Source organism: Trichomonascus vanleenenianus (genome assembly GCF_965637985.1).
Source record: "Trichomonascus vanleenenianus strain CLIB 3782 genome assembly, contig: TRVA0_038S, whole genome shotgun sequence".
NCBI lineage: Eukaryota > Fungi > Ascomycota > Dipodascomycetes > Dipodascales > Trichomonascaceae > Blastobotrys > Blastobotrys vanleenenianus.
The window spans coordinates 12,880-36,274 of NW_027481849.1; the positions used below are offsets into that span (position 1 = coordinate 12,880).

At 49.7% G+C, this 23,395-nt stretch overlaps 9 protein-coding genes and 1 non-coding gene across 10 annotated transcripts; 5 read left to right on the forward strand and 5 right to left on the reverse strand.

Annotated features, from left to right (window-relative positions):
* Positions 1–287: 287 nt before the first annotated feature.
* On the reverse strand, positions 288–2,029 carry ADA2 (chromatin-binding transcription regulator ADA2; the record flags this gene model as incomplete). The annotated part of the gene is made up of 2 exons (XM_076686449.1): positions 288–1,716; positions 1,965–2,029. The coding sequence occupies 2 exons, from the start codon at positions 2,027–2,029 to the stop codon at positions 288–290; spliced, it is 1,494 nt and encodes a 497-aa protein (XP_076539278.1).
* Positions 2,030–2,726: 697 nt separating this feature from the next.
* On the forward strand, positions 2,727–3,524 carry RPS17B (40S ribosomal protein eS17 RPS17B; the record flags this gene model as incomplete). The annotated part of the gene is made up of 2 exons (XM_076686450.1): positions 2,727–2,729; positions 3,108–3,524. 2 exons carry the CDS (start codon positions 2,727–2,729, stop codon positions 3,522–3,524), a joined length of 420 nt encoding a protein of 139 aa, XP_076539279.1.
* Positions 3,525–3,932: 408 nt separating this feature from the next.
* On the forward strand, positions 3,933–5,117 carry PHO23 (Pho23p; the record flags this gene model as incomplete). The annotated part of the gene is made up of 1 exon (XM_076686451.1): positions 3,933–5,117. One exon carries the CDS (start codon positions 3,933–3,935, stop codon positions 5,115–5,117), a length of 1,185 nt encoding a protein of 394 aa, XP_076539280.1.
* A 765-nt stretch (positions 5,118–5,882) lies between these two features.
* On the reverse strand, positions 5,883–7,153 carry RAS2 (Ras family GTPase RAS2; the record flags this gene model as incomplete). Its single annotated transcript, XM_076686452.1, has 2 exons — positions 5,883–6,590; positions 7,151–7,153. The coding sequence occupies 2 exons, from the start codon at positions 7,151–7,153 to the stop codon at positions 5,883–5,885; spliced, it is 711 nt and encodes a 236-aa protein (XP_076539281.1).
* Positions 7,154–8,963: 1,810 nt separating this feature from the next.
* On the reverse strand, positions 8,964–10,034 carry ADH1 (alcohol dehydrogenase ADH1; the record flags this gene model as incomplete). The annotated part of the gene is made up of 1 exon (XM_076686453.1): positions 8,964–10,034. One exon carries the CDS (start codon positions 10,032–10,034, stop codon positions 8,964–8,966), a length of 1,071 nt encoding a protein of 356 aa, XP_076539282.1.
* A 1,167-nt stretch (positions 10,035–11,201) lies between these two features.
* OYE3 (alkene reductase) lies at positions 11,202–12,362 on the forward strand (the record flags this gene model as incomplete). Its single annotated transcript, XM_076686454.1, has 1 exon — positions 11,202–12,362. One exon carries the CDS (start codon positions 11,202–11,204, stop codon positions 12,360–12,362), a length of 1,161 nt encoding a protein of 386 aa, XP_076539283.1.
* Positions 12,363–12,710: 348 nt separating this feature from the next.
* On the forward strand, positions 12,711–13,790 carry NOP13 (Nop13p; the record flags this gene model as incomplete). The annotated part of the gene is made up of 1 exon (XM_076686455.1): positions 12,711–13,790. The coding sequence occupies one exon, from the start codon at positions 12,711–12,713 to the stop codon at positions 13,788–13,790; it is 1,080 nt and encodes a 359-aa protein (XP_076539284.1).
* Positions 13,791–13,924: 134 nt separating this feature from the next.
* Positions 13,925–17,257, reverse strand: TRVA0_038S00386 (uncharacterized protein; the record flags this gene model as incomplete). Its single annotated transcript, XM_076686456.1, has 2 exons — positions 13,925–16,959; positions 17,023–17,257. The coding sequence occupies 2 exons, from the start codon at positions 17,255–17,257 to the stop codon at positions 13,925–13,927; spliced, it is 3,270 nt and encodes a 1,089-aa protein (XP_076539285.1).
* Positions 17,258–19,221: 1,964 nt separating this feature from the next.
* Positions 19,222–19,319, forward strand: tRNA-Lys(TTT). Its single transcript has 2 exons — positions 19,222–19,259; positions 19,283–19,319. It is a non-coding gene; the product is annotated as a tRNA-Lys (tRNA).
* Positions 19,320–19,758: 439 nt separating this feature from the next.
* Positions 19,759–21,249, reverse strand: SGE1 (MDR family MFS transporter; the record flags this gene model as incomplete). Its single annotated transcript, XM_076686457.1, has 1 exon — positions 19,759–21,249. The coding sequence occupies one exon, from the start codon at positions 21,247–21,249 to the stop codon at positions 19,759–19,761; it is 1,491 nt and encodes a 496-aa protein (XP_076539286.1).
* Between the last annotated feature and the right edge of the window lie 2,146 nt (positions 21,250–23,395).

Genomic DNA, 23,395 nt, shown 5'->3' on the forward strand with positions numbered 1-23,395 from the left:
GGTGATTAGTTCTAGATATGACCAATTGCGGGCAATTTCAATTCCTATCATCTACTCTAGTAGTACGTTCTGGGGCGCTGCCCCAGACCCCGTAGTTGGGGGGGGGGGGGGGGGTTGCACTCCCCAAACCCCCTGCTCTTCCGGAGCTTCTGAACCTGGTAAGGTGTAACGGGGGGTCTGGGGCAGAGCCCCATGTCGTGGACAGACCCCGTAAGTGGGGGGTTGATGTACTATGATACAGTTTTGTTATAACTTCATATATGGTAGTGTAATAAATACAGGGTGGATCAAGACATCCATCCTTGAGATTTGAAAAACTCAAAAATGGCGGTTGATTTGTTGGGGTCCAGTTTCAAACTCTCCTTGATATCCTTGAGCTTCAATGATCCACCGTTTTGTAACAGTCGCCTGAACAGAGCCTCTTTGATTGCAATGTACGGCTTTGGGTATATTCGCAGATAGGAACACAGTTGTTTCTCGTCCTCGGACAACAGGTTGCAATCGGGCGTATTAGATATGTCCAGGCTCGACCCAAAGCCGCCATTGGCAAGCATCCATTTTCTATCGCTGCCGTTATTGTAGTCATAATTCGTAACTTTGCCGTTGTTGTTAATGTTAGTAATGCTGCCGCCGTTGCTAGCTTCACCTTCCGACTTGATCTTGGGCTCGACATTGTTTGCAATGCCTGGGGTGGTGTTGACTGGTTCGGCAGCCACCTCCAAGGAGTCTGGTCCGTGCCGCGACGGGGGAAGGAGCAAGGTCTGAGGTATGGCGCCCGTGCGCGCCAAGGCGTTGAGCCGATTGGCCTTGTCGCGCTCGTATTTTGCTGCCTGGTCGAGATTGCGGAGTCCGGCACGTCGGTACTCCTGGAGCTCGGCGATACGACGCCGCGTGTGGAATTCGCTCATGACCGACTCGCTAAAGTCGTCAAAGTCCTTATCAGTCATTATGCGCGCAAAAGGACGCACTTTGTTCATCAAGTCCCGCTCTTCTTTGGAGCGCTTCTTTTCAATGGCCGCGTTTTTGCGGAAATTGAGCAGCTTGTGCTTGAAAATGGCTCGTTTGCGCTCAGCTCGGGCAGTGAGGCGCGAGTTGTATATGTCGAGCACGGTGAGTTTGAGTTCAATGTCCTGCTCATTGTCTTCTGGCTCAAACACCATGTCTTTAACGGTGGTTTCCGCCTCGTTTTCGAGTTCTGCTTCGAATTCAAGTCGGCCAGGCATGAACCCTTGCACCTCGTGACAGGCCGGAACCGACGCCGTCGGCTTCTGTTTGGGCAGCGGCAATTGCAGTGCTAGCGTTTTGCGCTTTTCCAGCCGCTGGCGCTTCTTTTCGGCAAACTCGGCCGCTGTGATGCTGAACCGCTTATTCATAGCTGGCAATGGGTAGTAAGGGCTATCTAGGTAGACGCGCCTGTAGTGTGCGTCGACCTCTTCCTTTGATCTGCCGCCAATGTGGTCGGCAATGTCCTGCCAGTTCCCAAGGCCCTGGCTCTCTGCGCCCTCAATGAGCAGCAGCTCCTCGTCGGCACCCCAGTCCTCTTCGAAAATGGGGTATGCGTGCTGCTCTACAATCATATAGTCGTGCCATGGCTTGTGGTTGCCGGAGGAGCTTCCTTGCGCGAAGCATTGGACGCACAGATCATAGTCTGTGCACTGGGCGCATCGTATTCGGACGAGATTAGTGCAGTCGCACGAGCATATATCGCAGTGGAATCTTTACACAAAAGACTTAGTTAGTATATATCATCAATTCTTCTCCTTCCCTAATTCTTCAATGCCTTCCCTTAGTGGTATATTTAACCAATTAAACGCCTTCAGTTGGCCAATATTCACACCAAATTCAGGGGGTAGTTCACGTGATCACGCAGAACATAATTATGTTCCCCCCTAATAATGTTTTTTCGGGGTGTGGCTGTTTGGGTGTGGCTTGGGAGGGATTTGATTGGGGGTGGTGTAACATACTTGACGCCTGGCTCGGTGGCTTTGAGGGGGTTTGCCTGTGCATTCTTGCGGTGAATGACAGTCATTCTTCCGGGTTCAACTCATAAATAAAAGCGCGTTTTGTAGCTGAAAAATAAATAAATAATAAATAATTAAAAAATAAATAAAAGGCCGAGCAAGCAAATAAACAAAACAGTCAAGAAAATCCGGCCGCCGGGGTCTTTTCGAGGGGCGAAAGGAGAGAAAAGCCAGCAAAAAGAGCGCGGGTGGCGAATTTCTGCTGGTAAGTGTTGCGGTATAATGGGAATAACTGGGGGAGGCGGGAGAGGCCGAGTATATTCGAGAAACCACGCTACACCCTTACAAAGGCCTAACACACACACACACACCCACCCAGAAAGGGGGGGGCATAACAGGGAGGGGAAGGGCCAGCCAATCACCGCCGCGGACTCCGGGCAGCACGCATCACCGTGGCAACCGTCCCCAAGTTAATCTCAGTCAACCTAATTAGGAAGCGTACTCAGATATTCATTACTACCGTGCTGTTGGCTGCACTTCACAGTCACAACTGGCGTATGCGCACGCGCGGGCATTCCTCCCTGAGTGGTGGTGGTCATCCCGGGCCCGGAAATTGTAGCATAGGCCCAAGCGTAATTAAGTTAACTCGGTGCAGTTGGGAGATTTGGGTGGACGCACGCCGAGCGACGAAAAAATCGACTCTGCAAAAAAGGACCAACTTTTTCCCACTTTCGTAGTAACGGACGACAAGCATATACATCAAAAATGGTATGTCATTAATGGATTTGGGGAGTCAGAGAGAACGGGCGAGATATGTGAGAGAATGAGATGATGTGAGAAATGTGAAGAAAATTACTGGATTCGACGATTTATTTGCACGGATGGTATTCGACATGATTCGACACACTTGAGAGTAACAACGAAAGCTTTGGAGGAATTTCAGACGACTCGATCCACAAATACAACAAGCCTTTTTGATGGGAAATCATGGGTTCGACAGATTTTTTGGTGGAAGGATCTAACAGTACCGAGTTAAACCTGAGATAACCATTTTCACACGTCTCATTCTTGCTTATTCTCGCTCATTCAGGAATGATTTCTCTTTGAAACGTCTATTAAAACGGTAGAGGCTAACAAAAACTATAGGGTCGAGTTAGAACCAAGACTGTCAAGCGAGCTGCTAAGCAGATGATTGAGCGATACTACCCAAAGCTCACTCAGGACTTTGAGACCAACAAGCGACTCTGCAACGAGATCGCCGACATCCAGTCCAAGCGACTCCGAAACAAGATTGCTGGTTACACCACCCACTTGATGAAGCGAATCCAGAAGGGTCCAGTCCGAGGTATCTCCTTCAAGCTCCAGGAGGAGGAGCGAGAGCGACGAGACCAGTACGTTCCAGAGGTCTCTGCTCTTGACCTTGCTCAGAACGAGAACAAGCTCGATGTCGACGCCGACACCGCTGACCTGCTCAAGTCCCTTGGCTTCGGCAAGCTCCCAGTCAATGTTACCCACGTTTCTGCAAACCAGACCATTGACCGACGATTCCGAAAGCGAAACTAAGCGTTTCGTGATAATTTAAAAATAAAACTATTTGCCTTGTACGAGGGGTTTGGGGCAGAACCCCAGTTCAATCCATTGTAGAACTATCGTATTACCAACGGGGTAGACCGTAATGAATTTGGGGGCCAGCCCCCAAACCCCCGTAGCTCCGCTTCGCGGAGGGTATATGACAATTGAAAGAAAGCAAAGGGGGTTTGGGGGGTTTCCCCCCAACTACGGGGTCTGGGGCAGAGCCCCAGGAATGAAATTCGTAGAACTCATTGAAGTCCATCACCTCTACCGTAGGCGATGAGCCGCGTGAAAAATTGAAAGATGTTCAGCCGTGCGGCGATATGTCCTACAGTTGGGAGGATTTGGAGGGGGACACCCAAGGCCTCAAATTTACGACGACGCAGAAGAGAAGAGAAGATGCCGCCTAGCGCGAGTATACAAGCCCAGCAGAAGGCGGTGGCCGCAGCGACGGCACAGCGGGAGCACGAGAAGCGGCTGAGGGCGAGAGCGCGACGAGCCGCGCGGCTGAGGAGGGAGAACCAGGGGCTGTACCCCGGGCTCAACGACTTCAGCGATGCATTGGAGGCCATCCCGATGGAGGTCATCCGACACTTCACGTTGCTGCGTGAGATAGACGCCAAGTGCATCTCGACGGTGCCGGTGCTGAACCGGCTGATTGCGCGGTTCTTTGAGCTGCCCGACGAGCCTGCGAACGCGACGGTGGCCCAGGAACGCGAGGAGTGCCTGGCCGAGATTCGGCGGCTCATTCGCGAGCTCATGCCGTGCCAGGAGGAGAAGATGCATGTGGCTGGTGTGGCGGCGGACCTCATTGCGCGACACGTCCAACGCATCGACCACGACTTTGAGCTCATCTCGGCCAACGAGGTGCCTGAGCGCGTCCAGGCGGGTCCCGAGACTCACCCGGCCGTTCAGAATGATACCAAGACGGCACCCGAGGCGCCCAAGGGCTCCACACGCAGCGAGTCGCGCCGCGAGGCCATCGCCGCAAAGCGTGCGGCTCAAGCGGCTCAAGCGGCGGTCCCGGGTAGCGGGGGTGGTGCGGCTCTCCCCGGCAGTGGTGTTAACTCGGGTACCGAGAGTGGGCGAGTTGGGCGTACCAGCACGCCCATTAATGGCCCTGGAGCTGGGAGATCGGGGGTGGGCGGCGCAATGCCTGCGGCAACTGCCACGACCCGGGGCCAGGTGCGGTCAGGGTCCAACGGGACCCCCGTCAACCCCCCGCCCACTAAGCGTCGCCGCGTAAATAACAGCACGGCCACCGACGAAGAGTACGAGCAGCCCGGTGAGGCGCGTGCGGCGGCCGGCATCTCCCGGCCGGGGACGCCCAATGGGGCCGCGGCGGCTAACAACAACGGCACCACGCGCCGCACGAACCGCGGCGGGCGGGGGTCCAAGCCTGTCAAGGAGGAGGACAAGCTGTACTGCCATTGCCAGAACATTTCATACGGCGAGATGGTGGGGTGCGATGGGCCGGACTGTAAGTACGAGTGGTTCCATTTGCCGTGCATTGGGCTCGAGGAGCCTCCCAAGGGGCAATGGTTCTGTGACGCTTGCGCAGAGAAGTATCGACGGCGAAGGTAGCCCTTTTTTTGGTTGTTATTTATTCCTCTATTTTATTTTGTAATAATAATTGACTGGGTCATGTGTAATTGGGGGGACCAGTCCCCCCAAACCCCCCTGGGGCTCCGCTGCGCGGAGATATGGCAGAATTCTACAATCCCTCGGCGAAGCCGAGCTATGGGGGTTTGGGGGCTGGCCCCCAAGTACATACAGAATGCAATTGGGTCTCCCCAAACCGGCCGCTTCGCGGTGTTAAGCTCGAGGGCTAGTGGTACAATCGCAGTTTAGCAATGCAAGTCTCAGGCTTGTATCGAGTGCAAGGCGTTTCGCCTAATTCTCCAGTGCGCTGCGCTCATCGAGTTAAAATTTTGTTGCTTCATGCAATTGGCCATATTGGTGCTGCTATATGGTTAGAGCCGCACATATGCAAGAACGCCAGATCCTGTCGATCAACGGTGCCTGGGCGTTCAGGTACCCGATACAGGAGGCATATGTTTAAGACGGCATATAGGGAATGGGGTGATTCCATCCGATACACTGTAGGAAAGTAGTATTAATCTATCAAAACATACACGGCAATTCAACAGTCAACGTGTCAATTAACCATTATGTTAAGACGCGCAACAAAAATAAAACACAGAACAGAAACAGGATCATAACTCTCGTAACAAAAAATAAGTTGAGGACTTTTGGTTGGTTAATCAGGAAGCGGTAAGGGGGGGAGGGGCAGGTAAACGTCAGCAGTAAGGAAAAAAAAAAGGGGGGACGGGGGGTATAGTAGCGTGATTACTGAATGATGCAGCAGCCACGCTTACTTCGGGTGGAACCGCTCAGGCTCTGCCTCGCCTTGACTTTATTCTTGTCCTGGATGGATCGCTTCCGCGAGGGCTCAAACGATGATGATCGGCCGTCGTCGGAAAGATTGTTGCCATAGCCGGTTGGAGTCGCGCCCTCGTAGCCAAGACCGGCCGCACTCTGCTTATTGTACTCTCTAATTTCGCGCACAAGCTGGTAGAAGCCCTCCTCGACATTAATTCTGTGCTTGGCCGAGGTCTCAATGAACTTGCAGTTGAACTGCCGCGCGAGCTGCATGCCTTCCTCGTAGCTGACCTGGCGCTCCGTTTCGAGATCAGACTTGTTGCCGACAATCACCACCGGGAACTGATCGCGGTCCTTGACTCGGAGAATCTGTTGGTAGAATGCAGCGACTTCTTCAAACGAGGATCGCGAGGTGATGGAATATACTAGTAGGAAGCCTTCGCCGGTCCGCATGTATTGTTCGCGCATAGCAGAGTATTCTTCCTGGCCCGCCGTGTCCAGCACGTCCAGAATGGCCAGCTGGTCGTCGACGACGCACTGCTTTCGATATGAGTCTTCGATGGTGGGGTCGTATTCGTCCACGAAATGTGACTGGATGAGCTGGATCGTCAGGGCACTCTTGCCCACGCCACCACCACCGACCACGACTAGTTTGTATTCTCGGATAAACTGTGCCTATCAATGTTTTTGTTAGTGGATGCTCGTCATACTTTTTGCTGGATTCCTTGGAAATTAGGCCGCATTGCCCATCACTCCATAATACCACATTATTGCGACATTTCAGAGTTTCAATACGCCAACATTGATCATTTGACGCTCCAGATCAAACTTCCACAAGTAGTCGATACTTCTAGAGATATATCAAAAAATATAGAAGCATTGGACACTCCAAGACGTTCAAAATTCAGAACCATTGGATACTCGGTATCATCACATTGGATATCCCAAGAGATACCAAAATTCACAAGGTCATTGGATACTGATGGATCAACGCATTGGATAGTCAAAGACATCTCAAAATTCAGTAGCATTGGATAGTCCAACATATGTCAAAGCATTGAATACTTCAAGATATGTCAAAGCATTGGATACTTCAAGATATTTCAGCAATTCCAAAAGAGACGTCGATGTATCAAAGCTCCAAGAGATTGGCAGGAGCTTAACAAAGATTGGCAAATTCCACAATACGGCATATATCCAGGAGACAGCAAGCATTAGCAAAGAGATCAACATACCATCGTTCTTTGTAGTTAATAATATAAATACCGGATACCCTTGGTCAATACCCGTCTTTCGGTCTGACAATAATAAACTAATAAGTTAAGGAATGCCAAAATCGCAAATATATATCAAGAATCGTTTTGTTTAAAAGATATTGTCAAGAAGCAGAAAAATTAAGGAGGTCCAACGTTCCAAAATGCCGACCGACCTCACAATGTCCTCTTATTACCTCACCAGCTGTTATAGAACTTGACTAGAAAAAAAAAAGGCGGAACCGGACTATTTTTTCTTTTTTAATAAAAAGGGGGGCAACTCAGAGAGATATACTCCAAATTCCCTACGCCAAATACTATCTACCGATATAACTGCGCTGGTGGATGCTGGCGAACCCTGGTTCTTAAATTGAATATCTCAACTACTTCTGTATGTTCCACCGTGCGTGCGCGCGCTATAGGGAAAAGCAAACTCTTGTTTTCCCTTTCTCCCCCCATGCCCCTTTCCGTCCGGCGATAAGTTTCCAGGGGTAACCTGAAATCGGGACCCTGAGCATCAGGGTGGGTCTGAAATCTGTTGAAAAAAAAAAGCTAGAATTTGCGTTTCCCAGAAGTCGAACATACCCTGACCGGCCCTTAATAGACTCGGTTATTAGCGTTTTTGTGGGTTTTTTGCAATTTTACCGTAAAGGACGCGGTCTTCCGAATGTGCATTGAATCTGGTCCTCTACCTACTCCACCGCGTCCCCCTCTCCCGCTCTCCCCCCTTATTAGGCTAATTTTCGAGCATAGCTGCAGACGTAGACCTCTTTTTTTCGCGCAGGAATTAGGCAGCACGAGCGCCGACCTGTCAATATTATTGACAGTGCATTGGATAATATGTAACGGTTATTGTACATCGTAAAAAGAGAGCTGTACCCACTACGCCCAGATATGCGGTACAAGTCGTGTGCTACCGCCAATGCGAGCATGTGTCCCACTATCCAGCCTAATGGATTTGCGTAGTACAGTGTTGTGCCGTGTAGATGCCGCGCATTAGCGTTGGTGATCAATCTTGACGTCCAGCCACCCCTCTCTAACTGGGCTTCACCTACTACTATAGTTAGATTAGTACTGCAGGGCACAGAAAGGATACGGCAATAAAGGTATACGTTAGCAATTGGGGTGCCTACACCCGTAGCTGGTTACGTAACTATAGATGTTCCTATACTGCAAGGGTTAAACAGCCGGCAAAGACCGCTAAGAAAAAAAAAGGGGGGGAGGAGGATCACGGCGACTGCCTCCTACCGAGGAGCTTTTTTCACTAGCGTCGTAGACCGTTGCATATGCAACGGGCATGCATTCATCCCACATGGCAGCCGGCTGCTGGTCCCCTGAAGTCCCGGTATCCGAACGTATACGAGTCCCGCTCTGGAGTACCGTTTTTCTGAATGCAATGCAACGCGCTGTGTCGGCTAGTACATGTCGCCGAATACTGAATGCTATGTATATTCTACTTATACGTCTCCAGAACTGCTATATATATATATCAATTAATGCCAATGGTATTCCGTGCTATACGAAGTTATACCAATTGGTATAACTCAACGTACTGTTAATATTGATTGTAAAGATTGGCGAGCACAGTAACATTTGAGTGAAGTTAACAAATTACTTCTTCCTTAGCGTTAGCTTAGACTCTAATCAAGATTTGTTATTATTATAACAAATTACTGAGTCTCTATGACCTTGTTTAGGGGGAAGATCTTCTTTGAAGGTATTATTCAAAAAGTAGTTCGTTAGTGTTCGATTAATGTTATACCCATGTTAATGCTATACGAATAAAAAATACCGGTTACTTTAAATCAATAACAACACGCCCCGTAAGAGTCCCCTTCTGCATCTCCTCCAAAATATCCCCAATCTCCTCCATTGGTCTCACTGTAACCGAAGGCGTTACAATCCCACGCTTGACAAAGTCCAGCGACTCCGTAAAGTCAGCCTTAGACCCAACCAGCGTACCAAAGATCCGCAGCCCCTTATTAGCAATCATTACGACATGCATTGGCGCTGGGTCGACAATTGGAGGCAGCCCCACACACACAATAGTCCCTCGAACGCGCATGTACATCAACGAGGCAGCATACGCCTTACCGCTCGGAGCAACCATTATTCCAACATGAGCGCCTCCGCCGGTGACCCTCAGAATCTCCGCGGTAGCGTCCTGCTTCGCAAAATCAATGAATACCTTGGCACCCAGCTTCTTGGTGAGCGCCTCCTTATCGGCGCCCGTGTCAAGCGCAATCACCTGGCACCCGGCGGCCACGGCAAATTGGACGGCCATGCTGCCCAGCCCGCCGCCGGCGCCGGTGATAACGACCCACTGGCCTGCCCGCGCACCGGAGACTTTGATCGCCTTATACACAGTGACGCCGCCGCACAGTACGGGGCCCACCACTTGCTCATCGGGTCCGTCGGGCACCGGAACTACGTAGGACGAGTGAACTGGGACGTACTGCTGCCAGGAGCCGTTCTTATGCAGGCCATATCTAGCCGAATTGACGCAGAATGCTTCGCCATCAACGGTGTCGCAGGCTAGACAGTCCCTGCACGGAGCATACACCAGGGGAACCCCGACTCGCATGCCCAGAGGGTACTTGTCTGGATTGACGTTGGCTCCGTGCTTGACAATGTACCCACTTCCTTCGTGGCCTGCGACCTGGACTTCGGACTTCTTTCCCCATGTCCCGTCCAGGAAGGACAGGTCGCTGTGGCACACGCCCGACGACGTCACCCGCACAAGAATCTCATCTGCGCCCACCTCCGGCACGGGGAAATCGCTGACGACTTTGACTTTGAAGTCAGGGCCGCAATTCTCGTGCACTACGGCCTTCTGTGTCTTGGGGATGTCATATACTGGCGCCATTTTCCGTTGCTAACCCATTTTTTTTTCACACTCGTTTGGCCGTTTTATATGTCTTCCCTCCCCCTCGTATTCTTGGCCGAGAGGTTTCTCCACGTTTTGTGAATCTCCACTCGAAGGGAGCCTCGGAATATCGTCGATCGAGAGATGCCTTTAAGTCCGCATGTCGAGACAAATTTAAAAGGCTTACGTATGTCGTATAGGGAGGTGGATATTTGGACGGAAATAGACCATAGCGCAATTTTTCCATCATATAACACTGCCAAAGCAGCCTGTCCACAACTTTTTGCTCAGGACAGAGGATATTAGCGTACTCTGGAGCGGTCCTCAGCATATGGGCTGAGTCCGAGCCTTCCGTAAACAGGATTAATACCCCACAATTATTGTGGAGATCTGTTGCTCCAGGAGAACCGAATAGCCCGCAATGCACTAGTGATATCATACCCCAACGCTGCCCACTATTTTTCGGGAACGAATATCGGGGACGGCGATATTAAGAGTACAGTACAAGTAAGTAGGGTGAATACGGGCGATGCACGTTGGATAAGAGGCGTTATCGCCGGTAGACAATCCATCCATTAGGGGGATCTCCACCGGTATTAATTCAACGGCTTTGATTGAATACCCGCGAGTTATCCATCCAAATTCCGAACCATCAGACTTTGCTGATGAGCTTAGCTTTTGCTCATACCCGAAAGCATGGTGGAAAGTTGTGGTAGGCTGATATTTATACCCCCCAAACTCTCAATGACCCAGTATTCGCTTCCAGATATAGAATGTAACGATCGGCCACCAGTATAGCCTATTAGCATACTATCTGGGCCAAAGACAGCCTTCCCAATTGATCTCATGTAGTAGCCACAACTCACTAAGCAAATGCACAGGAATGGTAGGTATACCCAGTTGGAGTCCAAGTGAAGGCGATTCTTGCCAATTAATAGGAAGCCATTGGCTTACTCTGGAGAGTTAACACTAATTAGGCACTTTGTCGCAGGCCATCACCTCCATAATGGTTCCTTCTGAGCCGATCTATTGCTTACCGGTATTCACGTGCTCTCTCACCTCCTGTACAGGATACCGCTTAATGGAATGGAAGTGCCCTCCGATAAAGATCCGATCGGGGGACACCAACCTCCAACAAACCAATATGCCTGATAGCAATATCGTACAATGTGCTGTGATAAAGATAAGATACTGTTCGAGCCCATAAAAATAGGCGAGATAGAGCTAAAGCACCGCATTGTCATGGCACCCTTAACGCGGAACCGCATCGACGATGCGACCTACCTTCCCTTCGAAAGCGTTGAGGAATACTACGACCAGCGCTCTAAACGACCAGGCACGCTCGTGATATCTGAGGCTCTCATAGTATGTCCTGAAGCTGGGGGATACCCGCGCATTCCTGGGATATTTAACTCTGACCAGATAAGCCGTTGGAAACGCATCACCGACAAGGTACATCACAACGGCTCGTTCTTCTACGCCCAGCTGTGGGCCATTGGCCGCGAGGCATTCTATGACGTTATCACGAGCAAGGGATGCTCCTATGTGAGTGCCTCCGCCATTATTAGTAATCGACAAATGGAACCAAACCAGCCACCTCCTCGAGCTCTCACCAGGGCGGAAATTAAGCGGTTTGTAGAGTCGTTCGCCCAGGCAGCCCGCAATGCCATAGAGGCTGGCGCAGACGGAATTGAGATACACGCCAGCTATGGTTACCTATTCGATCAGTTTCTCCACGAGAACAGCAATTTCCGGGAGGACGAATACGGCGGGTCAATTGAAAATCGAGCGCGGTTCCTGTTGGAGACAGTCGACGCAGTCATTGATGCCGTCGGTGCCTCACGTGTTGCAGTGAGGCTGTCTCCGTGGACGCGATCTGGAGGAATGAACCCTGGCGTATCTCCCATCCCACAGTTTAGCTACATCGTCGCCCAGCTCCAGGCTCGGGCAGTTGAAGGTTATCGCATTGCGTTCATCCACGTGTGTGAACCGGCGGTACAGGTAGATCCGTCTGACTCGATCGCCGAGGTGGAACAAAAGTACAGGGAACGGCACGTTACGAACTCTTTTGTCCGCGATATATGGGACGGAGTGATAATCAAGGCAGGCAAGATGCATCTCCATGGCGTCCGCCATTATGCCATTAACGACGATCCGCTCTGTCTTGCTGCCATTGGCATGGCTTTCATCTCTAATCCTGACCTCGTCGATCGCATTGAGAAGGGCCTGCCTTTGGCAGAATGGGACACGAGTACGTTCTACACTCAGGGCGATCGAGGCTTCATTGATTACCCTTTCTACGCCGACAACGAACCGTCCTCTAACTAATAATTACAGTACCGTTGATGGCTTACCAGCTAATGGCTAACACATTCGATGGGGGGTTTGACGATCATCACATATTAGTTGAAATAACGGAACTATTCAAAATATATTCTGTAATACTGGTAGTAGACCAATCTTGCCCTTATATATCAGCCTTTTATAAATCAGGGGATGAATGGATGATATTAGTTTGCAGTTACAGGAAGGCGGTTCGTGGATGTGGTCGATGGCAGCTTTCCTAAATAGGAAAGATGCGGTCAGTGGAAAACTTCAGCCGCACGTATGTCTCGATCACCAAAAAATTTCAATGCGATAAGCTTCCGCCGTAATTAATCAAGCTTCGCAAAGAAAATGGCAGAAGAGACGAAAAAGAGAAAGAACGAGGAGGACATCGAGATTAATCTTGAAGAGCCGGAGCCTCTGTCGAAGAAGCAGAAGCGACTGCTGAAGAAGGGCAAGCTGGAGAGCAGCAAGACCCAGCCAAAGGTCAAAGACACCCAAGATGACCTCTTCGAAGAGGATAATAAGGAGGATGAGAAGAAGGAAGAGCCCAAGAAGAGCGCTTACTCTGCATGGGTGGCCAACATGTCATTTGATACCACCAAGGACGACCTGAAGCGGTTTATCGTCGCCAAGACCTCGCAGAACGACGACGAGGATAAAATCACAAGCGAGGACATTACGCGAATCAATATGCCCAAAAACAAGGATAGCGGCAAGATCAAAGGGTTCGCATATGTGGACTTCAATACGGAGGCCCAGCTGAATGCATGCATCGCTCTGTCCGAGTCGTACCTTAACGGACGAAACCTGCTCATTAAGAACGCAAAGTCGTTTGAAGGACGTCCAGAGAGGTCCAAGGGCGAGCTTATGGCGGCCGGAAAGAACCCACCATCTCGAATTCTGTTCGTGGGCAACCTGTCTTTTGACACTACCGAGGGACAGCTGGAGTTCCACTACCAGCATTGCGGAGAGATTGTCAAGATTAGAATGGCCACATTCGAAGACACGGGCAAGTGCAAAGGCTTCGCGTTTGTTGATTTCCGGGATATCGAAGCTGCAACTAAGGCCCTGACTGATAAGCGATGCAAGAAGCTCAACGGCCGACTGCTGCGAATGGAATTCGGCGAAGACAGATCAAAGAAGGTCAAGGGTGGAAGACACAACCAGAGGGAGGATGATGTCGAAGACGATTCCAGGGACTACCAGAAGCCGAAGCATTCCAACCGTGACATGACTAATGACGTTCTCAACCAAGTGCTGGACACTGCTGAGCAGGCTGCGGAGCCAAAGAAGCGCAAGAGCGAAGGGAGAAGACCTAGACCAGATCAGTATAATGGTCCTGTCAAGTCCGGTCTGGCGCTGGCTACTGCCCAGAGAGGCAAGGTCGGCATTGTCCCCAGCACTGGCAAAAAGACCACTTTTGATTAACCCGTAGGCCTTATCTCATGATTTTCCCGAACGATTTGTGTTTTAATACGATAGACGAATAGTTAGATTTCTAACAGCTGTACAGATATTTTATGGTGAATAAATAACTTAATGCATCATAATGAAAGAACCCTTTAGTGGTCCTGCCCTCCAGAGGCCAAAAACGCTTGATAGTCCATCAGGCTCTCTTTTCCTCTCTTGTCCATGACATGATGTCCCAAACTCTCGCCACTCCTTTGAGACCGAATCCGCTCAATTGAGCTCGTCTCTTCGTAAAGACTGTTGGTCGTCAGAGACCGCATGTCAGAGGAGGACAGAGCATCACCCTCATCTTCCTCCTCCATAATAGCATGGGAATCTTCGTCGCCTTTAGCCTGGTCACTCTTCTTGCTGAAGATGCTAAGCGACCGTACTTTAAAGCGTCCGCTACCAGTGCTGCTGGTGCTGCTCTTTCGCGGCGCGAACGCTCGCATGCTCTTCTGGAACACGTTCTCCTTAGTAGCGGCTTCCTCCTCAGTCTTGCCAAACAGAGAGGCAATTGACTTCTGGGACTCAGAGCGGGTCGCAGTAGGCTCCTCGTTATTTCCATTGTGTGTGTTGGACGAGAACAAGTTTCCAAAACTCTTGACAAATTTGGAGCTCGACTTATCTTCCTCGGACGCGGACTGAGCACTACTATTGAGCTGAATTTCCGGAATAAAAGGGTGGGCGCTCTGAGTCTGCCAGATATGGGTATCCACCTGGGAATCGACATGCTCAGTATCCAAGTCGGTCTTGGACCCGACGCCAATGATGTTGCCAAACTTGCTTCCACTCTCCAACGACATGATGGAACCATTGTTCGACCGGCTGGGAGCAAGTAGCATGGAGCTGTTATCCACGGGGTTGACATTGGTCATGGAGTCGTTATTGTTGTTCCATGGGTTGAACAGTGACCTAGAAGGTTTGGTAGCGGCGGCATTGCTGCTACTGGCAAGTCTCGAGCCAATGCTGCTGTAGCTGCCAGCTCTGGGACGGGACCCGATGGGACCAATGTCCAGACTGTTCACCGACGCGTTATCGCCAGCCGGCGGCTCTTGGTCAAACGCAAAATCGCCACTGTTCTTGTGAGATCGCGAAAAGAACATGCTGGTGATCTTCCTCGCGGTATTGGACTGCTGATTATCATTGCCTAGCGCGCTGGGAGACTGGGTCGGGGCAACAACTGGAGGGCGGCTAAACGGAGAGAATCCATGGAAGCTGTTCCGCGGAGAGGATGGGTTATGCGGAGATGGGCTACCCTCGCTGTCGTGAAGCGACAGAATAGACGGCTTCGGCGACGACTGCGCGCCAAAGTTGCCCGAAGCCTTGTTCTGAAGCGAACCGCCGAGAATCGAGCCCGATGGTCTTGAAGCGTGGCCAAATGTGGTTCCGTTGGCACTGAACGCGTCTTCAAACTGCTTCACGGCCGGATCGTTTAGAATCGACGAGGACGGGTCGTTCATGTCGTCCGCACCAAACAAGTTGGATGGTAGCAACACGTCGAGTGCTGTTGGGCTCAAAAGGAGATCACTTTGGTCTGACAAGCGAGTGTTGGTCTGCTGCGCCAGGGGAAGCTCGTGACCGCTGTCAAAGGACGCCCGTTGAGAGGCCATCCCGGCAGTCGGCAGGAAGCTCGCAGAACCGTAGTAATCGTGTTGATACAATTGGTTCAGTGACCGGTGATGCACAAGCGACGGGTTAAGTGCCTGTGTCTGGTTAGCAGATAACAAATTCTCATAATCGTAGTTATACGGCGTAGCCATTGCTGTGGCTTGTTGTTGTGCCTGTGCCTGTGCCTGTGGCTGCTGGGATAGCGGCCCCATCATGCCCGAAGAGCTCGAACTCTGGCCATCGGCAAGAGGCGGGCCAGGATATTGATACAACTGGGGCGAGTAATTCGGAAGCTGCGTAGGATGGATGGGCTGGGAGCCGGATCGCGACTTTCGATTCTTCTTTTTCTTCGCCCGGAAGGTATTGGCAACAGCCGCATTAAGCGAATCGAGAACTACGTTGTTCCCTGACTGCACATTGCGCGTCTGCTTCTCGTACATGTTCGAAGCCTCCTTGTACATGTTCACCGAGTCCTCATACCGGTGCTTAACGTCGAGATACCGCATTTCGAGGCTTTTCTGCACTTTCTGCCACTGTCGCTCCAGCTCGCAGTCGTCGTCGTTCTCCTGCCTCAATTGAGACTTGAGCCTCTCGTCAACCATATCGTTTGCCGCTATCTCGTCCACAATCTCCTGCGGAACCAGGCCCGTGACCCGGTCTGTGCGCTCTTTGATGAGCGCTATGGCATCAAGAGTAGCCGTGCGCTTAGCGCCGGTCTCTCTGCTCTTGGTAGATAGCTTCTTGATGTCCTCTTCAAAGCTCGACATCTCGTGCTGAGTCTCGCTGATTTGCTCATGCAGCTCGTCGATCCGCGCTTCGGCGTCTCGCTGTATAATGTCAACCCCGCCATCACGTTGACACAGCTTGGCGCGGGCCTCCTCCAAGTCGCTCTGCCACTTTGCCTGGTAGTGGTGCTTTTTACTGGTGTCTTCCTGGAGGGACCGGAGTCTCTTGTCGGCCTTGGACCGCTTGGTCTCCAGCTCCCGCTTCGAGTCCTCTAGAAGCTTTGCTTCTGTCCTCACTTGGCTTCGCTGGTGGTCCTCTTCCTTTTTCCGAGCCCGCAGCTCTTCCAGCTCCTCGAGGAGCTTCGCCTCAGATGCCTTGAAGTCCTTCTCATTGCTCCGCGCCAGCTTTATCGCTTCTTCGATCTCGGACTGAACGTGCTCAACTTCGAGCTTCAGCGATTCTACGGTGTAAACATCCTTCTTTCCGTCGCCATGGCTGGTCTTGCTCTTTTTCTCTGCTCCTGAGGTCACCGCGGACCCGTTGGAAGCACCGCTTTTGGCCAAATTCCGATTGGACGGACGGTACCGCAGACTACTGGGGCGGTGGCCGTCGTCTTCGATCTTATTGAGCTTCGAGCTGCTTGGGGAGAGCGTCAGCGTCTCGTGCATGTGTTTTCTCGTCCGAATCCTGACTGCCGCAGCATGCGAACGGTAATTGTTCGGGTTCACCGCCAGCACGCGGATCGTATACGCCTGGTTCGGCTTGAAGTCCTGGATCGTGACATTGAAGTCGGATCGATCAGTCTCTCCAGCTATTAATTTTTTAAGGTTAGCAAAGACCCGTTGATCACATAAAAGCATTTTGGATTCCTTACCCTTTTTCCCATCAACCTCAATGATATACTTAACGACGGAGCTCACGCGCTCTGGAGGGTTCCAATGCAGCGATACGCTCTTGTCGGTGATGGCATCCACCGAGACCAGAGGTCTGTCCGGGATATCAATGCCAAGGATCTGAATGAGGGTCGGAGCAGGTATCTTGAGCAGCCTCGTAGCCCTGTGCAGGAGCCACAGGATGGCTATCAGACAAGATACAAGCTGTATCACCATGAATACAGTGTCGGCAAGCGGCTCGTTCCTGGGTGTCGTCGTGAAGGAAGGAAGTCTCGGCCCTGAAACGCCGGTATTGTGTTTGGCGCAAAGTTCAAAGGGTGGGTGCCTGCCGGGACAAGGCTAATTTCTGCCGGGTAATTTTCAGGCCATCTCCCTCCGACCCTGCACGCCGATTGTGTCACACACCGCTTTAACCCCGCCTGAATGGATATATTGTAGAGATATCGAATAGAATAATCGGTTATCTGGAAGACTTTGCGGAAGGCCGTAACCGCTGTAACGGGTTGTCCGTTGAGTGTATTTTCTATTTTCGTATAGAGTTGAACTGTATTCAAGGTTATATGGGTAGTGAGATCAGGACAGACGGAACAGCTGTATGCGCAGAAACATACGATAATTGTACGCAGCACGTTTGCTACATATAAATGCCGATTGATTTGTACTGTCACACTAGCTGGGTGGTCGTATTTTAGCTTACGCTATTGCTCTAGGTTGTCCAGCGCCCAGTAGTTCCAGCTTTTTCACTCGCAATAGCTGGAATTGTATCAAGGTCATTATTATTATAAACGGGAATTGAACAGCTGCATATGTTTTTCATTGGATTGAGTGCCGGGCCGGATACGATATTCGTCACCAAGGATGGTACCTTAGACTTCTTCCGTGTGCATATGCATGTGAACACACAGGTTCACAGTACGCCTGCAAAGACTTGCATTAGCAAGGTGTAACAGTACAAGTATAAGTGTACCGGTAGTAATGACAATTGAAGCATCGCTGACTTTAAATATGGGGAGCATAACGATGCTGATTGATTCGAACAAGTACTGTAGTAGTATGCCAGTACCCTGAAGCTTGCCGAATACTTCAGATGAATCAATTACCAACACATACGTGTCAATTTCTTCTCGCATGTTAGTGCAATTGATAATGTTTCTCAAATGGCAATACGTGCAAAGGAGCCACGAATACATCAAATATTGAAGTATCGACAATTGGTGGGTCCATTACACTCTAGGTGCTCATCTGAATAAAAACAAATTAGATCAGGCGATGACCTCTTAGGTAATAAGCGAATCATGATCATAGCAGCGCCCTATATTAATTGAGCGTATTCTACAAAAGAGATAACGAGATAAAAGGTATTGATAGAACTGTTATCCATAGTATGAAAAAAAAATGATATGCACACAGTAATCCGCTATTCCACCTTCCACCTAATGTCCACTATCATTCTTTGCTGGCACAGGTCTTTTCCCCGGTATTTTGCGGGAGCGGTGTCATCTATGATGTTCCACATGTTCTTGCTCTAGAAGAAAGGGTTTTCCCTCGTGCCATTAGCGCCTCGGCGCTGAGGAAATCGGCCCCATCAACCAAATGTTTTTTGATTTTCATTGATTTGTTATAATATGTTGAAATGTCTGCTTAGCGGACTAATATGTTGACGTACTATGTACTATATAAGCCTAACTTGGCGACACAGTCGCAACGGGCTTGAAATACAGACGATTCATTCAGCTCCAGTCCATAAAAGATAATGCGGATTCGTATAATAATAATAATAATATATCTTGATTATAGTCTGAGCTAACGCTAAGGAAGACTGTGTCTAAACATTGGGCTTCAACAGCCGGCTCAATATAAACATTAAAATAAATCATTGGCAGAACATTAAGTAGCCTGGGATACCTATCTCCAGTCCACAAAAGATAATGCGGATTCGTAAAGCATTTTTGTTCAGCATTATTCCAAAATGAAATCCCCTATTTTAATAGCAATTTGTAAGAAATAAGTAAAAATAATTACAGGTTTAATAACTCGAACATTAATAGTTCACTACTTGATATTTAGAACTTCATATATGCAGAAAAAATAAGCCGCACGAGCCGCATATTATGCGGCTCAAAACGCAAAAATAAGGGGTTTATATAGGTGCAAGCAAAAACTTGGCCAGCAAGCAAGTGTCCTCTATAGCTCAGTTGGTAGAGCGTTCGGCTTTTAGACAAGTACTTAAGTACGAAAGTCGACCGAAATGTCCAGGGTTCGAGCCCCTGTGGAGGAGTTCTTAGGAACATCTTCCATAACTTGCTTCCTTTTTAAAATTTTTTTAAAAATTTCGCGTGCGCACGCGAACTTGCCCGCACGCGCACGCGGCAGCGATATCGACGCGTGCGAGTCGCGTATACGCGTGCTTATACATGTGCACGCGTAAACGGCCGGTATAATATCACGCGTCTAGAAAAGTTAGTATACAATATATATTATATATCAATTGATTTGATATTCATGTGCACGCGTTACCGATCGATAGTTATATATACAGTATATATATATGTCAATTTTTGATCAATATATTGTATTACAAAAGTAAGAGCACGTATACAGTTTTCCGTTGCGAATTCAAATTGGAAGAAATACCCCAATAACAGTAGAGCAGGCTACCGTATACAATAAATTAAACATCACTGGTAATTATAATAATACCAGTACCAATCATCGAGTTAGTTGGAACTATTGCCGTCTTTTTCAATGTCACTTTTCTTTGGCCGAGGCGGTGTCCGCTTGTTCGTCATAAAAAGTGCACATATCCAGCCGGCAACGATAAATGCCAGGCCAGTAAACATGACACGCTGAAAGCCAGTAACAAAGGCTTTAATGATTTGATCCGAAATTTCAGGCGGCAGCTGGTAGATCAGCTCTGGTTCATTGACCAAGGTCTTTGGACTGATGGTCTGAGGAATGTCGACTCCTTTTAACTTTTGCACGAAGACTACTGTCTGGATCGTTTGACCAAGTGACGAAGCAATTACTGATCCTGTTGATCGTATGCAGTTCATCAACCCAATTGCAAGTAAGACACCTCCATTTCGCTTTGGCGCTGCCACCTGTAACGCAATGGCTGAGCTTTGCATAGAAAGCCCAAATCCTATGCCCGGAAGAATAAGATAACCGCCTGTCTTGCGCCAGGGAGAGTTTTCGTCAAGGGTAGTGAGCAGTCCGAATCCAACACAAGACATGCCAACCCCTATCAAGGCGAACGGTTTAACCACACCAAAGATTGAACATACTGCTCCACTAATAAGGGCAGAAATGACGAGCGGAACGATGTATGGGAGTAAATCAATTCCGGATTGCATAGCGTCAGCTTTTTTGACAACTTGGTAGTAGGTAGACAAGTAGAGCACACTCAGCATGAAACCGCCGTATACCAATCCGATGGACAGAGCTGCCATGATGACTTGTGGCACTCTAGCTACCTCTATCGGAATAAGAGGGTGCTTTGAGACGAAAAAATTGAATGCAAGGAATGCAATAGTCAGAATCCCACCAACGGTGAAAAAGGCTATGACAATGGCTGAGTTCCATGGGTGATCTGTGGAGCCTAGAGTGAGAGCCAACAAAACTAACACTAGCCCTGCTGTGAGAAGAGCGGTGCCAATGTAGTCGATCTTGGCGAGCTTGTGCTTCCAAGAGCCCATGACAGGGGGAGGGTTGAAAAAGATCCAAATGAGCGCAAAAGCGATGGCACCGAAGGGAAGGTTGATATAGAAGCACCACCTCCAAGAGACATGGGTTGTGAAGGCACCTCCAACTAGCGGGCCAACGACTGAAGCGATACCAAACGAGGCTGCAATCAGACCTTGTGCGATGCCTCGCTTGTCAATGCTGGTGATCTCTGTGATAATGATGAACACCATAACTTGGATTCCTCCGCCGCCAATACCGCCAATGACCCTGCCGACGATTAGCATATTCATGGAATTAGCCAGGCCACAAATTAGGGAACCCAGCTCAAACAGCACAATGGCCACGAGAACAGTCCATTTGCGACCAAACACCAAAGACACTTTGCTCCAGCTCAATGCAAATACAGCGGCGGGCAGGAAGAAGGCAGACGCAATCCAGCTGACCTTACCAAAATCATGGAAGTGGTTACCCACGGTAGAGAGCACTGTGGCTATGATGGTTTGATCTAATGCGTAGAGCAGCATTGTCACGAGCAATGCCGCCGAGCACAAATAAAGAGGCGCCCCGTGGAGTATCTGCTGCTCAGCAACTGTGCCATCGCCAGCACTTTCTTCCTCGTCGTCTACCACTAATGGCACTACAATCTCGGAGAGCTCCGTTACCTTGGTCTCTTTACTACAAGTAGACTCGTCAGACATGCGGACGTGGTGCTGGTTATTCGAAAACATAGCTCTGACCGCCAATTGACTAGGGAGGGTCTTTAATTATATACTATTTCGGAAGCTGCCCCCCGGCCAATTATCTTCTGTTATTATTACTGCTGCCTCCTGTAATACACATTCTTTCGTGCTATTCTGTCATGCAATGCACCTGGATGATGCTCCACTCCCAGGCATCTGCGGTCATCAGTTCCCTATCACTTGCGGCCTTCGCTTTAGAGCCGCAACCGCACTCAAATACAAAGTACTGGCCTCCCAAGTCGCACCGACGCTAAAAAACAACCAAGGCTACCAGAGGGCGTACAAAACCTTGGCGAAGGTTGTCAATTTTACGAGCTGTCGACCGCCGGCCCACCAACTACTACATAGCTAAACCCGGTCCTCCATTTGACAAGACGAACCCCATAAGACAGCCTAGCACATAAACATTCTAGAATGCATTCTATGGGCGTTGATCGGCGCGAATTGGCATTTAAAGACAAGCCGTTCTAGATGCAGTGCCGCGCGAGGTTGTCGAAAATATTACGTGTTGTGCGTAGGCGAATAACGTTTATCCCACAGTAATGCATATTCAGAGACAACTGGGTACTATAATTACTTAGAATTACGGGTACCGACTGCGGCTGTGCACAAAAGATCTGGACAAACGATCGGAATTGCAGCTGCAGTATACATCAACGATCTGGACAAACGGTCGGAGTTGCCATGCACTTCGGCAGTGCAATTACTGCTTCTGTACAACTACAGTAGTAGTGTAGTAGAAACGCCCACCTTTAAACGAAGGCAGTACGTACAGGCATTGTAGTAGCGGCTGATACCTCCACGTCAGGGAACCCCCTGAAAACACGTTTAACTGCATGGGCAAGCGTACTGGCTGTATTCGAGGAGGCCGACGCTGCACCATAAAATACAATTGGGCGCCGACGGCCAACCCCAAGGCTCACCATTCTCCCTCTTTGCCAAGTAATACAGAACTCATTCGCCTGTCGGGTGAACGCCTGTTTTGTAATTCTAGCCGGAGCCTCGACGGCCTATTGGTCTTAGCCTTCTCTTTTTCTTTAGCAGTCGGTCAATTTATAGACCGGGAGTTCCCTCTCAATTACCTCCTCCGCCATACGCAGGGTGTAGTCCCTTTTGCATGCCCGCTTAGCGGCCGCGTGCAAAATGATTGACGCCTAAATTTCCTAAGTAGCCAGTCGATCTATACTTCTCTTATCTCTTCTCCAGTTAGCTCCTCCCTAGAGTTACTCCCTGGTATTCAATCTCTATTGTTGTCAACGATGGAGAATTAGTTGCTTCGCTCGGACCCCGATGTTAATTTCTCTGCCTCAATATCGTCGAAATTGCCATGCGCAACCGCCATTTGCTTACTTTTCGCTCTATCACGACTCTTCTTCTTTGCTCAGTTTCTCGTTAAATATGTCAAGTGTGAACGCATTGGCATATTCCTGTACGATTTAGCATCCTCACGCCTCCATGTGTTTCACTGCACACTCACGAAGGTACAATCCAACCTGCTTCTGAGTACCCGGGGTTAGAATTGTTCCGCACATTTCTGCCATAACCTAACCCATACCGGCCACTACCAACACGAAGCGGATATCGCGATATTGTCTTCATTCGGGTTTGAATCGGAACTTAATGCGGAACTGGCACTACTAGGCTCCTCATTGGACGCTGAAAAAGAGGGGTAGACACCCACCCTCATCTTCATCAGGCGCTAACCAAATATAGTCCCAGATCATCATCACCCCCAACCCCCCATCAGGCTCTACCCAAACATTGTCCAGGCTTACCACCTTCGGTGGCCGCTGCGTGAGCCACTCCAAAACGAAGGTGGGACTGCGTAGGAGGTAAGTTCAGGCCATCAATTGACTTGTAGACCAGCCCCCAAAACCTCCGTAGCTCCGCGTCCCCGACAACTTATAGCCAAGTGAAAGTGGAAGTTGAC